Source organism: Protopterus annectens, chromosome 7.part0 (assembly GCF_019279795.1).
Source record: "Protopterus annectens isolate FY-2018-M chromosome 7.part0, PAN1.0, whole genome shotgun sequence".
Lineage (NCBI taxonomy): Eukaryota > Metazoa > Chordata > Ceratodontiformes > Protopteridae > Protopterus > Protopterus annectens.
In genome coordinates this window covers 446,326,886-446,341,723 of record NC_056739.1, presented here as the reverse complement: position 1 = coordinate 446,341,723, position 14,838 = coordinate 446,326,886, and the positions used below count along the sequence as shown (strand labels likewise).

The 14,838-nt window shown below is 38.1% G+C and overlaps 1 protein-coding gene across 1 annotated transcript in view; it reads left to right on the top strand.

Moving 5' to 3' along the window:
* The window catches only part of TNK1 (tyrosine kinase non receptor 1), a 368,229-nt gene that overhangs the window by 340,308 nt on the left and 13,083 nt on the right, over nucleotides 1-14,838 (top strand). Inside the window, exon 14 of the mRNA XM_044077026.1 lies at nucleotides 703-798. Coding sequence (XP_043932961.1) covers nucleotides 703-798 — 96 coding nt within the window. The remainder of the gene's footprint in view (nucleotides 1-702; nucleotides 799-14,838) is intronic.

Genomic DNA, 14,838 nt, shown 5'->3' with positions numbered 1-14,838 from the left:
GGGTGGGGTCCAGTGTTTGAAGGTTGCCAATGTCTTTGTTTATAAGTTCCATGATAATACGCTCCATGGCCTTGCAGATAAGGCTTGTCAGACTGATGGGATGGTAGTTTCCGGGATCCAAGGTGGATCCCCCCTTGTGGATTGGCATAACTGTAGCTCTGCGCCACTCAGTGGGCACGAAACCTGAGGTGAGGCTATGATTAAACATGACACTTAGGTGAGGTGCCAGTTCATATTGTAGTTCATGTAGTACACAGCCCAGGATGTCGTCTGGTCCCATGGATTTGGAAATGAGGGATGACCAGTGCAGTCTGTCCACTGAACATCCCCTTTAGCACCATACAGGAAAAATCCTCTAATCACCTGTGATGGCACCTTTAATGATGGGTGGTCTCTGCCAATTGTCATCTTCTTGTAAGGCCGAAATGAATGAATCGATTGGTTTTGAGGTGGCTGATAGGTTGCAAGCAGTTGTGGCTAAGAGAAGCAAAAGAAAAAACATGCGGTCTTTCAGGTATATTAGGTTACCATGTCAACTAAATAGCTTTGGAGAAAGAAACAGAATGACATGGCTGTTTATCCCCCAGCAATATGTTCTAAAAGATAAAAAAATTGAATGAAAAGTTGTTGGTCCTGCACTGATTTAGCAGTGGTCATCTACAAAATCTGCTTTGCAGCCATCATTATATTTTCTGTCTCCAGGTCCAGGATAATGTCCATGGAGTAACAACTGAAGAGTGCATTGAAGCTTTGCGGTCACATGGCTGGGATACTTTGAAAGCAACGCAGTTTCTAAAGGTAAGATATAAGTATTAATTCAATGAGTACTGTTAACCATGAACACTGTATACTAATATGCTGGTATGTAACTAAGAATTGGCCATTTTGTTGGTAAACAGAGCTGTGGCATGCAATGTTTTATATTATACCATGACAACTGGGTAATAATCACTTTTGGTATGGGAACTGCAGAGTGACTCAGACTGCATCAGTATGTTAGTTTCAGTTGTATACCCCACAGGTTCATAATATTTTGGTTAAACAAGCTGGAAGACAAGTGTAATAACTTAGTAGGGATACCCCATGCCACAGGAAAAAGCATGTTATATCATTGTTTAACAGGCTCAGTGAGATAAAATACATAAGGAGTAAGTCCATTCAAAACTTATAAAATTATAGTTCTCCAGTACCAGTCTCTGCCTACTGATAAAAGCCTAAGTGATGGATTAGGCTGGCTAAAGTTACCACCAAGAAAATTTGCAAACTGAGCCTGATTTGCAAAGGGTGGCAGTCTACTAAGTTCATTATAAGTTTCTGCTTTGCCTCCTGTTTGTTTGTGTCTTTCGTTTTTTCCTGGTTAAGGGTCGCCACAGGAGAACTCCGGTCCGCTAATGATTGGTAGTGGATATTTACGTACCGGGTTACCAGCCCTGACGCACAACCTTCAACGAAGGCACGCCCCATTCACGTATGCCTCCACACAGAAGACGCTCTAGCTGTGAATCGAATTGGACAACGTCTTGCTATGAGGCGACAATGCTACTGCAGCACCACTTTGCCTCCTGTAAATAGAATATACATTGTCTGAACACATATTGACAGTTCCACGGTTAGCAAAAGCTTCATCAGCGTTCACAGATATAAAAGATGACCATTTTATTACAGCTTCAAACTTGAGGACTTTTTATTTTCACTGTATCTAGCTTTTCATGCTTAAGACAACAAATTTTAAGAAAAGTTATTCATTTGGTTCTTGTTTGCCAGCAGAGATAAAGGCAAAATAAAGGGTTAAAAAGCCCATCTTTCTGTTTTTTTAGGCCTGTGTTTATTTAAAAAAGGGGGTGGTACCTGTGTGAAATGGCAGTATTTGATGTTGCCATTTTATTCACTTCCAAATGGATGAACAGAAAGGATAAAACCAAGGGAAAACACTATAGATAACAAAATAAATATGCTTGTTTGTGCCATGTCTGAGCATTGGACCTACTCTATAAAGGGATGTATGAGGCAGAACAGGTGATTGTTTAGTTCTACAGTTGACAGCACTACTTAAAAAGACAGGGATAGAAGATTCAGTTCTCTGGCATTTAGAAAATTCTTTCTAGTACTTAAAGGCTTTCTTGATGAAACAAGCATTTGGGTTATGGTACACATGCAAGGGTTTTAGTTTGTGTCATAATTCCAGGATGGGAAGCAAATACTTGGTGTCCTTGTAGTTATAATGCCACATCTGCAACCAGGCTCCCATGTCATCATCACAAGGCAAGATTCCTACAAGGGATATTAAAACTTGAGCTCAACTTACCTGACTTTTAAAACAATCATTCTCAATTTTTTATAGGTGAGAGGTAAATTTTACTTTTTTTTAAACAAAGGTATGAGAAGTGTTAGTGTAATGGCATTATATTTCTGTGGCCTGCTATGTGTATATGCTGCTTGAAAGCTCGATATTTGCCTTCCCTAAAACAACATGCTGCACTGTCAGGACTAGAAGCAACCTCATGGCACAAACACACACACACACACACACACACACACACACACACACACACACACACACACACACACACACCCTATTCCATGTTTCATGATGACTTGCCATTACCATGACTTACTTTACATGATGATATACAGTTATTTTAAAATTTTTATCATTTGCCATGATAGAGTTAACATTATCCAGTGTTTCAACATTTTTTTTTTTTTAGTGTTTGGCATAGTGCAACTGCCAAAATTGTTTTTAATTTTATTGCCTGCTTTAGGCATTTTGAGCAGCCAGTAGCTCTAGGTATATGGTTAGAAATGGTGTCACAATTTCTGTGTTAGAGTCTGATGTCATACGAAAAGGCACTGTGGGGTGAGAAACACACCACTAATCTCCTAGTAAACTGAAGTGTTAGTTCTGCCCATAAAGCTCAGGGTCTTGAATAACTTCAGAAAGTACCATGGGAATTTCTCAACTCCCAGTCTTTATTTTTATTTATTATTTTATTTTATCTTTGTTGACCGGGAAATCTGAATAGGCAGAAAACCCCTTATCAGGGGAGGCCCATGAAAAAAAGCTCCAAATGTAAAAAATGACATTGCAGATAATTAATACAATGCTGATAAACATAATACAAAATTATACATCGTCTAGTCTGAATACATTATAGATGATAATAGTACAGAACAGCTACATAGTAAGTAGGCCAGTTTGGCACATAAAGCTAGGGATAAGAATATACATAAGAGACATACCTCTCAACTTTTTAGCATTAAAATCTGAACAAAACCATATATAATGAGTGGATAAAGGCCCAAGTAATAGGGACAAATTTAAAAAAAATCTTCTTATAAACCTAGAAAGTTGCTAGAATTAAAGCCATGTTAGCATGCTTTTTTGTGAAGGATATGAAGTCTGAAATTCAAATATTTGTTATTATTTACTGCAAATTTTGTGAGGAACAGACTAAAAATATAAGGCAAAAATCTGGACATTCTGGTAAAACCTGAAGAGTTGATAGGCAAGATAAGATGTGATTTACATCTGCTCCTATTCCGACGTGACACTCAGCGTGTGATGCAGCTGGAGGAATAAATCTGTAACTGGAGTAGGAGTTGAGAAATTGAGTTACAAGACAGTAATCCTGATTTTAAAGCTGTATAGTGTTGCAAGGTTTGTAATAATAACCCTTACATAGTGAGAGGAAGTAAATGGAGAAATACAAGGAGGGGAAATTTTAGAAGGGGTGGTGATGGAATTCTTCATTTGCATTTACAATTAAAATATAAGATTATTGACAGTCATGGTATATTTATTAAGTGAATTAATGTTTGTGGTTTTTATATGCTTTCTGTTGCGTGATATGACTGTAGCCAGGTGTTGGACAGGTGTTGTTTCAGCTTGTAAATTTCTTTAAGGGCAAGTGGTAAATTGTTCCAGAGTTTGAAAACAATAAAGAGTTTCTAGCAGTATTGTTTGACTTTGCGGTGACTGATAGAAGGTTTTCACTAAAATGTAGTTCTGTAAATAGATGCTCGTGCTTAAAGGATTTTTTTGTTTGTTTTTTTTTTGTTAGAGATGGATAATTTTCCTCAGTATACTACAAGTAGCTGATTGTGGTTCAGATAATGTGGTAGCTCAATCCACTGTAATTATTTTAAGGCAAGGCAGTGGTGGGACTTGAAGGGGCATTAGCAGTGAATTTTTCTACTATATTGAAGTGTGCCTCTAGCTTCATTTGATGAGTATCTTGTAAGTTTGCGAGTTTATGGGATGCATATAAGAGTATGGAAAGAAGGTATGAAGATGCAACAGTTTTCCTAGCTGTTTCTGTGAGACAGGACTTGGATGGGTGAGGAAGACCCAGCTTTTGGTGTTTTTTTCTTGATAACATGTAGTATGTGATAATCATATTTGAGATTAGTATGCATGGTGCTCTGAGTAGTTTTGTGTGGACTGCCTTTTCAGCAGTTCTGTTGTGACTGATGTAATGGTGGTTGTGTGCTTTAGAGTGTAGAACTGCTTCCTAGCTAAGTGTTTCAAGTTGTCAGCAGAGGGAATAAAAGATTTACAGTATTTATGTAATGGCCGAGGTGGCCAGAACAGAAAATGAAATGAAGGTAAGGACACTTCATACTGTTTCAGCACTTCTAAGGCATTGATGATGATATTGCACACTCTTATAGTCCCAAGATGGTACTGACTGCAGTAAGAGCTGCCTTTGATGCAGTGGTTTACATAGCAATTGATTACCAACTGTCTAACTTGATCTGTTTCCTACCCGGCATTTAAGTTATGATAACTCAGGAAGTCATGCAACATCACACAAGAACTGCTTTGTGTCTATATTGTGCATTCTTTTTAAGTCACTTTTGTTAAACATTTCAAAAGTGAAAACTTGTTCATGCACTTGAAAAATGTAAGTAAATAAAATAAAAGTAAGAAAAAAAGTAAAATACAAAGAAAAGGATTGGATTCAATATTGTATAACTGTTTATCTAATATCATTATCTTTAAATATAGTAATATTTTTGCATTGATGGTTCTCTCCAAAACTAATAAAACAGGTTTATCTACTTGCATGCCCCCTTCATATGCCATCACATTCAGCTGCATAATGTGTTCAACGAAACTCAGTCACTTCAGTTATGAACCACTTTACCCCAGCAATAAAGGGAATTGAGTGGCAGGCCTACTTTCCTCTGACAACCCAGTGCTTGGACCCTTTCTTCTTCCTATTCACCCCCAAATAAACATAATTCATCATGTTCACAGAGTTTAATTTACCTAAATGTAGTCACAAAAAAAACAGCTGTCACACAGGTTTTATCATCTGGTCAACCCACATAATGTGAACTTCTCTTATAGAATCTGGTATGCCCAGACATTAAAACGGGTCTTTATAGCCTAGTAAGTTTAAATGTTGTTTCTTGTCTTTTGGCTTTTCCTGGTTAGGGGTCGCCACAGCAGAACTCCGGTCTACTAATGATTGGCAGTAGATTTTTACATGCCGAGTTGCCAGCCCTGATGCACAACCTTCAATGAAGGTACACCCATTCACGCATGTCTCCACACAGAAGACGCTCTAGCTGAGAATCGAACAGGACAACGTCTTACTGTGAGGCGACAATGCTACCGCAGCACCATAAGTTTAAATAAACCTCACTATATTTTATAATAGTGTAAGTAATTAAAGATCTTGACTACTAATCTGCCACTGATGTAGTAAGAGGTTAAACTCTCTGTTGCTCTATCGATGTAGGAAAAGCTGATCATCATGTTGCAGTGCAACTTAACAACAGACGCTATCCCTACTAATTCCTAAATGTGGGCACAGGGTAAGCTTCACTACATTTTCCACTGATGTAGTAAGAGGTTAAACTCTCTGTCGCTCTATCGATGTAGGAAAAGCTGATCATCATGTTGCAGTGCAACTTAACAACAGACGTTATCCCTACTAATTCCTAAATGTGGGCACAGGGTAAGATTCACTACATTTTCCCTTCAAGGTTTCTATGAGTTTATTGTATCTACTGCATCTTAGAATTTACATCTTTAATTGAAGAAAACATTCTCATAAGAAACTGACCTTATAGCCAATTCACTTAATCCAAGATTAATCTATCCCATATATCAGCTCCCATTCTTGTAATCCAACATCCAGTCAGTTGCATCGGGATAAAGCATTCAATGCCAAATAACAGCAATGTGATTTTCATTATATTATGGTATCCTTCAACTTATACATAACATCAAACACCAGAACAACCCATCTCACATTAAGACACCTAGCCAGCCAGCAGAGTTCCTATACCTCTTCCAAAATAATCACTAAGTCACCTCATCAAACAACCCATCAGGGAGACTGATCACTTAGGATTAAGAACCAGCTCTACCATAATGTATGCAAATTCCAATTAGAGCCTAAGAATAACTGCATGTATATGCCATAATGCAGCCAAAGTAACATCATTTTAAAACTTCCAAGATAAAGGAAAAGCAGCCAGCCTAAGGAGAGACTAACCATTATAGCCTTATACCTTACTCCAATGTCTCGTTCAGTAATCATACTAGCACATTCACTGATTTAGTATCAGTCAACCATTCAATGTAGTAGGAATCATCACTCACTCTAATGTTACAACTGCTCCCCCAGCCATAGCAGAGCAAGTTAGATCAGAGTAACTAAACACTAGCTTCTTCCTCCCCCTCCCACATACTAAAATGAAGGGGAGCTTAACCACACAACTAAACTAGGTTTAGTCACCAAACCTTTAAATATAAGTAGGCAAATCTATTTGAAATCTCTACTATGACACAAGCTAATATTAAAACAAAATTAAAACATCTTCCTTCATGAATGGTTATAAATACCTTGGGATAACATACTGTTAACCAAAACTGTCTTACAGCTAGCTTAACATAATGTATAACTGTACTAGTTCACAAGTCTTAACAAGAAAATACCTAAAAATAAATTCAAAATACAAGTCAGTATAATGAGGTCAGTCATTCAAACATTCTTACATGTCAGTACAAGACTTGTTTAGGAGCTTTTAGAGTATTCATGTAGATCTATCCATCTACAACCCCTTTTCCAGTTTTGCATATGGGGTTGGGATATCACTTCAACAGTGACAGTCATCTAAAGCCAAGGATCACACTGTTGATTGGCTAGCCCTGTTGTGGCATATAAACATATATAATTTCCCCCTCAATACTTATGATTACATAGAGACTCTCTCTTTCTTTCGGCTTCTCCCGGTTAGGGGTCACCACAGCAAAACTCTGGTCCGCTAATGATTGGCAGTAGATTTTTACAGTGCCGAGTTGCCAGCCCGACGCCCAACCTTCAAGGAAGGCACACCTATTCACTCACACACCTACCCGCATGTCTTTAGACATCACTCGACCACAGGGAGGACATGCAGACTCCACACAGAAGGCACTCCAGCCGAGAATTGAACAAGAAAACCTCTTGCTGTGAGGCGACAACGCTAACCGCTGCACCACCGCAGCCCATTATGATTACATAGAGAAACCTTGATAAAAAATGCTGTTGCATACATTTCTCTCACCCAAACTTAAATATCATTTTCAGTTTGAGTGGGCTTACAATATGGAAAAATCTTCTCTAACAAATATTTCAAAATATGACAGAAACCTTGAAAAAGGAGTCTGCCACAAGGATGCAGCCCAGAGTCTGTCAGAATAATACACGTAAGTGCACATGGGAAACAAGAGCATAAATTATGTTACAAAATTATTATCTCTATTGTTAATACTGCTAACCTCCATTAGAAAGCATGATCACACAGTAAGCCATTGAATATATTCACACAAAGCCCTGTCACAAATTCCACTACATACTTAGTAATGACTTGCTTATTACATATTTTCCTCTGTAGTATAATCCTCATCTACAGTTCTAGCTGGTTATCGGTTTGGAAAACTATTCCATCAAAATGCTCATCGAAACAATTTATAAACCTTGCTTCAAATTCCACAAGATACTTTCAAACAAGCAAGTGCTGCAGCAGTATACATGTTAGTTCATACATAAACCTTAGTCTTAAGTATCTACTGATAAACTTACTTAAAACTTTTGCAGTCGACCCCAGTACTATAAAGTGGTTCGAGTCATATCTTCATAACAGACAACAGGCAGTGCATTGGCAAAACAAGTTATCCAACCTCCTTCCCATTACCCTTGGAGTCCCTCAAGGCTCAATACTTGGCCCCCTTCTTTTCTCTATCTTTATTAATGATTTTCATGCCAGTATTCCCTCTGCAACCTGTATCCAATATGCGGATGATTCTACTTTGATTTGTTCTGCCTCATCCCCCTCTAAACTACACTCTATCACCCAACAAACTTTCCAAAATGTTGAAACATGGTTCCTAAAAAGATGCTTAATCTTAAACGCAAAGAAAACCAAACTGTTACTTTTCTCCCCCACCCGTAAATCCCTACCACTCGACTTCTTTGTCTTGTCTAGTAATGGCACCAGCATATCACCTGACCCTTCCACCAGGCTCCTCAGAGAAGAGATAGACAACAACATATGCTTTGATTCTCACAATAACAACACTATAAAATTAGTTAACAGAAAACTTGGCTCCCTGTTTAGAATTAACCCATTTCTTACACCTTTTTCCAGAACCACCATTGCCCATTCCCATCTGATTTCTACCCTCCTTTATGCCTCCCCTATTTACATGTATTTGTCCAAAACTAACCTCACCAAACTCGCTGTTGCCTACAACAATATTGCCAGATTTGCCTCTGGCTCTGCCTTTAGAACTCACCACTTTTTAAACTTAAGACAACTGGGATGGCTTGAGCTGCAAAATCTGATTTTATTTGACCAGCTCTCCTTAACCCATAAAATCCTCTACAAACCTACCAACACCCCTATACTTACTACCCTTATTACTCCTTATTGCAACCTCAAAAGCCTACGGTCTGCTAACAGACTTCTTATATCAACCTGTAAATCCAACAATTTGGCAGGCGACTCCTTGTTCTCTAACTCAATAGGAAAAGCCTGGAACTCCCTCCCTGATAACCTCACTGCAATCTCTTCTCTTCCCTGTTTCAAATCCCAACTCAAAACTCACCTCGTGACTCACTGGCTCTGCCCTTGTACTAACCCTGACTAGCTGCTACTTGCTCCTAGTACTTTCTTTTATCCTGAATAAAATCTTTCTTAAACTTACTTTTCTGCATTCATCCCCAATTGAACACCCTCTATTTGTAATTATTGCTTATTGTTGTTACTGTAAAAATATGCTAATTGCTATTATTATTTCTTCTCTGTGCTAAATCTGTATTTCTTTTTTAAATGTTTTTTAATGTTTTTAATGTGAATTAATATTTTGACTCAGAGCTTTTCTCCCCGGGCCTCTGCTGAAAATGGACATATATCCAGTTGGACCAGCCCAGTCAACAAATGTAAAATAAAAAAAATAATAAAATAAAAAAGTTCCATCCATTGATATTATACGGTATGCTGCCCATAATTGCTTCACCCAGTAAAGAAAGTAACCGTGCAGACAGGAATGTGTATGCAAAGTTTTATTATAAGTTCTGTTTTGCACATTTTAATATATAAGATCATTCCTCAAAATCTTCATGAGTGCACACAGAAACCTTATCCAAAACTTCTGCTGCCTCATATTATCTCATTGTGATGTTCTGAGGTATTGCCAGCTATGCCAGGAGAAGTAGGGCAATGGGTGTGTAACATATGCCAGCCAAGCTAGCTGGAATTTTGAAAGAATTATATTTCATTTGTATATCAAACTGATTTGTATAGATGTTTGTGCTGAAAAATGTATTTGTAAAGCTGTTTGTGTTAAAAAATGTCCCAACAGCAGGTCCTGACTATATTGTAACTGATTAAATGTATATGTTTTGACAGGGGATACTGGAAGAGAAGAGGTTAATCTTAGTCCAGCTAACTTTGAAAATAGTTTGAAATTAAATTACCTGATAAGATTGTATCTTACAGTTCTGGTTGCAGCCGGAGACAAAATGTCTGTGCCAGAGAATGGTTTATTAGCTACTGTAGGAGAGTGGAAGTGTTTTATGGTTTTATGGCTTCCAGATGCTATGACACATCTCAACAAAGCTCTATCTGTCTATGTTAACACATTTGTACTAAATTCTGGTTAAGTTTCTAGCAATGGCAGCAGCATGAGAACCAGACGTTAGATGACCAGATGTATGTGAAGTCATTCTGTAAGCCAGCTCTGTAATGATATTTTAATACTAGATGAGACTGAAGTCTCAGGGCACTATGTTCTTGGAACCTGACAAAGAAGGACCCCTCACCTACTTCATCTTGCCTTGCTCTAGTAGGTGGCCAGGGAATAGTAATTCTTTAGATCAGTCAGGAAAATACAGTGAAATTAGTTAAATACTCTTTTTCTGTATCTGTGTGAATCTGTTCTTCTGTGTTATTGTAACATTTCTTGTGGTTGAAACTCTGGTGTTTATTGTAAATCTAAATTTAGTATTTTCATGTTCTTTTATTATTTATTATTAAATATATTTATAATAGTCATTGTGGCTGGTCATTTAGAGAACATTTTAGACTTTGAGAGTACTTATATCTATTTGGTAACTCTGTGGCCACTGCTGAAAGCCTTACTGCACTGGTCAAAAACTATAATTTGTATTAATATTAATGTCACTCAGTATAATTGGGTACCCTTGTAAGATCCTTAGAGTAGCTGGCTTTAGAGTGTCTGGTAGCAGTGTAACTACCTTATAGTCTGGGCAGGAGGGGGCATAGCTAGTAAATCTGTGCCAATCTATCCCAGGTGTGTGTGGGTGTGGGTGTGTGTATGTGTGTGTGTGTGTGTGTGTGTGTGTGTGTGTGTGTGTGTGTGTGTGTGTGTGTGTGTGTGTGTGTGTGTGTGTGTGCGCGTGTAAATCAAATCTCCAAGAGTGTGTATGTCAGCTACTTGGAGCAGGGACACAAAGCACTGGTTTCACAGAGAGGGTACTGGAGGACTTGGCTTGGAAACTCACTGATGACTCAAGTCTACAGCTGTGCCAGTGTGGAGTCTTACTGGGGGCCTGGAGAGAGACAGATAGAGAAACCCTGACTCCAGATTGTGTGTTCCCTGTGAGTTCTTAAGGGAAATTGTGTTTGATGCAGAGAGCCGCATTTGAAAATAATGTGTCTATTTATTTTTGTTCCAAGTGAACATCCCTCTCCAGTGAGGATTCAGGCTCCTAGATTACTGGCCCAGACTGGGGACGTCACACTCCTCATATAATAAACACTATTTAAAAATGTATGTTGTCACTGTGCAGTAATCTGTCATTCAGATATTTATAAGCACAGTTATCCACCCTATTCAAAAGCCTGTTAATGTGTTTCATCTAAGTAATCAAAAGCATTTGATCAAATATACATACATTTGTATGCAAGTCTTGATTATACAGTCTATTACATGCTTATATTCTACTCTGTTACCCTTCATTTTACATCATTGAAAAAAATCTGTGCAAACGATAATATAAAACAAGTCACCATAAAATCCATGTGAATGTCCATAACCTGTACTTCAGTATAATGTTTCCTACAAATAATCATCAAAAATCAAATTTCTGCACTCCCCAGTTGTATTTAAAATCACTACAATGTTAATGCATTTGTTCAATGCACAGATTCAGTTTGTTTTCTGTGAAAAGCAATTTGCATATTACCACGATGTTGCCTGATACCACATAAACCTATTTCCCTGACCACTTTTTCCTCATGTTTTTCATATTCCGTTTACACTCAGCCTTCTTTAGACCAACATTTACTTCTCTTTTTATAGTTCCTTCTTGACTAATTCACCCACATAAGCATGAGAGTCAGGAAAACAGGGAATGATGATATCATACTGTCTGTCTTGGAAGCATTTCTGTAGCTTACCCTTGTTTTCAACCTCCCCTCTGTGACAGACATTCAGTAACTCTGGAAGACACAATAATTTAGTTTTACTACCTCAAGGTGTACTCATGATAAGATGCCTGTCTGCAATGAGCACCCATTACTTTTACAACACCCAAATGCACTTTTTCCACTGCCACTAGAGGTGCTGCAACAATGTAATGCAGAACATGCTCAATCACCCTATGGAAATCAGACTGCTGATTTCCTCCCTGCCAAGGGAACAATAGAACTGGTAAGTGCCTTGCATCTGTACCAATAGAACATACTTCCTTCACCTCCTTTTTTCAGCATGATTCCTTCCATAACTTTGATAGCTGTCCAGTATTGGGATGATGTCCTGACTGAAGTCCATTGTTGCAGTATTTATAACACATTGGTTATCACTGCTGACATACAGATGAGATACCAAAGCTTTACCTTCCCAGTATGGTATGTTTGCATGTGACCTCATCTTGCAAGCATAAGAGTATATAGGGGGATGTATGGGCATAATTCCTCAGACTCACCACCAGCCTGAATATAGATTGTGTATCCATCAGACTGGTTATCATTAAGGCATTGATAACATTGCTTTGAATAGGCAGACGTGTCATACTTGGGGAAAAATGTCTTAATTGTTTTTTTCTTACTGGTATTAGATATCAGCTAGGAAGGGGTAAGTGTTAAGTACAGTAGGCAGATTCTATACAAAATTTGCATACCCCGAATCTTTTTTGCTTAGGAGAGGAACGTGACTACAAAGCCTGTTCCTTGTACCAATCCTTTGTACCTAAGAGTCTGAGTTCCTATTTATCCTCACTTAACACTTTCTTGGAGACCCAGTGGCTCAAATGCTTGGCCCAGTCCAAAAAGGCAAATTCTTGTTCTCCAGACATACTTTCACAGCTTAAGAAAAAGCTTAAAAGGCCCAGGCCAGAGACTCAGTAAGCCCTTTCTGACTCCAGTGTACCCACTGAGGTTTCGTAACTTGCAATATGTTTCATTCCTCCTCAAATACCTCTAACGAGACCCCTCTAGAGGCCAGTATGGAGTGAGAGGCATTGACAACTGAGGATTCTGCAGACAAGGGTTAAACACAAATCATCAAAACTGAGGGCCCAGAGGAAGTCCCTTGGATCCTTGTTAGGGAAGAGATCCCAAGTAAACTAATTTAAGTATGTCAGAGATCTGAGCCACTATGTTTAGTATAGGTGGAAGTCGCACCAAAAAAGAAGCATCAGAAAACTAAACATGTTGCCTCTCCTCATCCCTCCCCTCCCTTTTCTAGGGAGAAGGAATTAATGCATTTCTCCCAAGTTTTGTTTGAGGCCATTTTGGCTGCAAATTCTCTTTTTGGTCTCAAGCCCCTCCCCCTACTCTTCAAATGTCTGCTGTGGATTCATCTTTCTCTACTACTGTCAAATCCACTCTCCTAGCCAAGATCCTTATGATGTGGACTCCATTTCACCTGACTCTCTAGCAGAAGCAACTACTTTTGGAAAGACATTCTTAAATATGATGAAGCATTTTCAGTGGGAGCCTAGACATACTTCAGTGTCAGAGGTGCAGTAAAGATACTACAATCTTTTGGAAATGGGCACCCCAACCCATTCCCCTGTACCTCCTACTCTTGCGTTTTTTGGATGATTTTCAATCCACTTCTGCTGCCCCTGACTTTCAGCCTCCTGCTCAGAAAAGGCCAGATAAATTTTATAAATACCTGATGATCATATGTTTTCGTTTAAAAATCCTGTGGTGGACCCTTCTGAAGTTTCCCTCTCATTTGATAAGTCTTCTAAATTCCTTCCCAGAGGCAATGCCCCCCTCAGACAAGGATAGCAGGGCTTTGGATAGGTGGGGTAAAGGGTTTACACCTCCCCTACTTTAGCATTCGGGGCTATTAACTATCAAACCCAGATGATAAGTACTTGATATTTATGCTCAGTTCTTTAAATAAGATAGTGGTGGATTCACAGGGTACTGATTCTAAATAACAATTGTTATTCTTAACAGAGACGAAGAGGAACTAGAGCCAGCACCAAAAAAACTACCAGTTGAAACGAGTAGCACACCAACCACAAAAAACAAAGCACTGTAGAGGTAACCATCTCAGGTAGTTATAGGTGGAAACCACACAAGTTTATTATTTCCGAATACAGCAAAGAACAAGACAATAATCTACATAAACTCTTTTAACTGTTATCACCGTGTTTTCATCCTAACCCATATGATTTCCTCAGATAATAAACCAGAACATCATACCAACCCCATTTTTATATCCCAACCAATCGTGGCAATTATTTAAGTAATCATTAAATAAAGTCAACCCTGATCTTCCCTTAAAAATCCCCAAAGTTATTTAATTGACCTAAGAAACTTGTATTCCTTAAAATATTTAACTTTCGATATAAATATGCATTTTGAAATATGTAAAAAACTCATATATAACATGTACAAATTATGTTGAATTCTTATACATAAATTATAACCATAAAACAAAATCAGATTCAATTATGCAGACAATAGCACCATCTAGTGTCAAGAGACCAGAATAAAATATCTAAAATTGTTTTTACCAAACCTGTTCACTTCATTCTACAAAAGTTATCTAATAAATACTTCTTTAAATTTTCACTTTGCTTAAAAATTCACACTGGCTAAAAGTATCTCAAAAGCTTGTTAAAAAGCAACAACAACAAAAACCTTTTAAAAATAATGTGATATACTATAACTTTTCAGATCAGAGTTTGAGGACAAGGGCCAGGGATACATATCCATTTAACGCAGGGGACCTATTTGCTTCCAAAACTAATTGCCAGTAGATCTCCCTGTATTCTATATTTATTTCCCAAGGACACCCTCCTCACATCATGTAACATGTTTTCTAGTACAAAGAAAGAAAATACAGCCTGATTG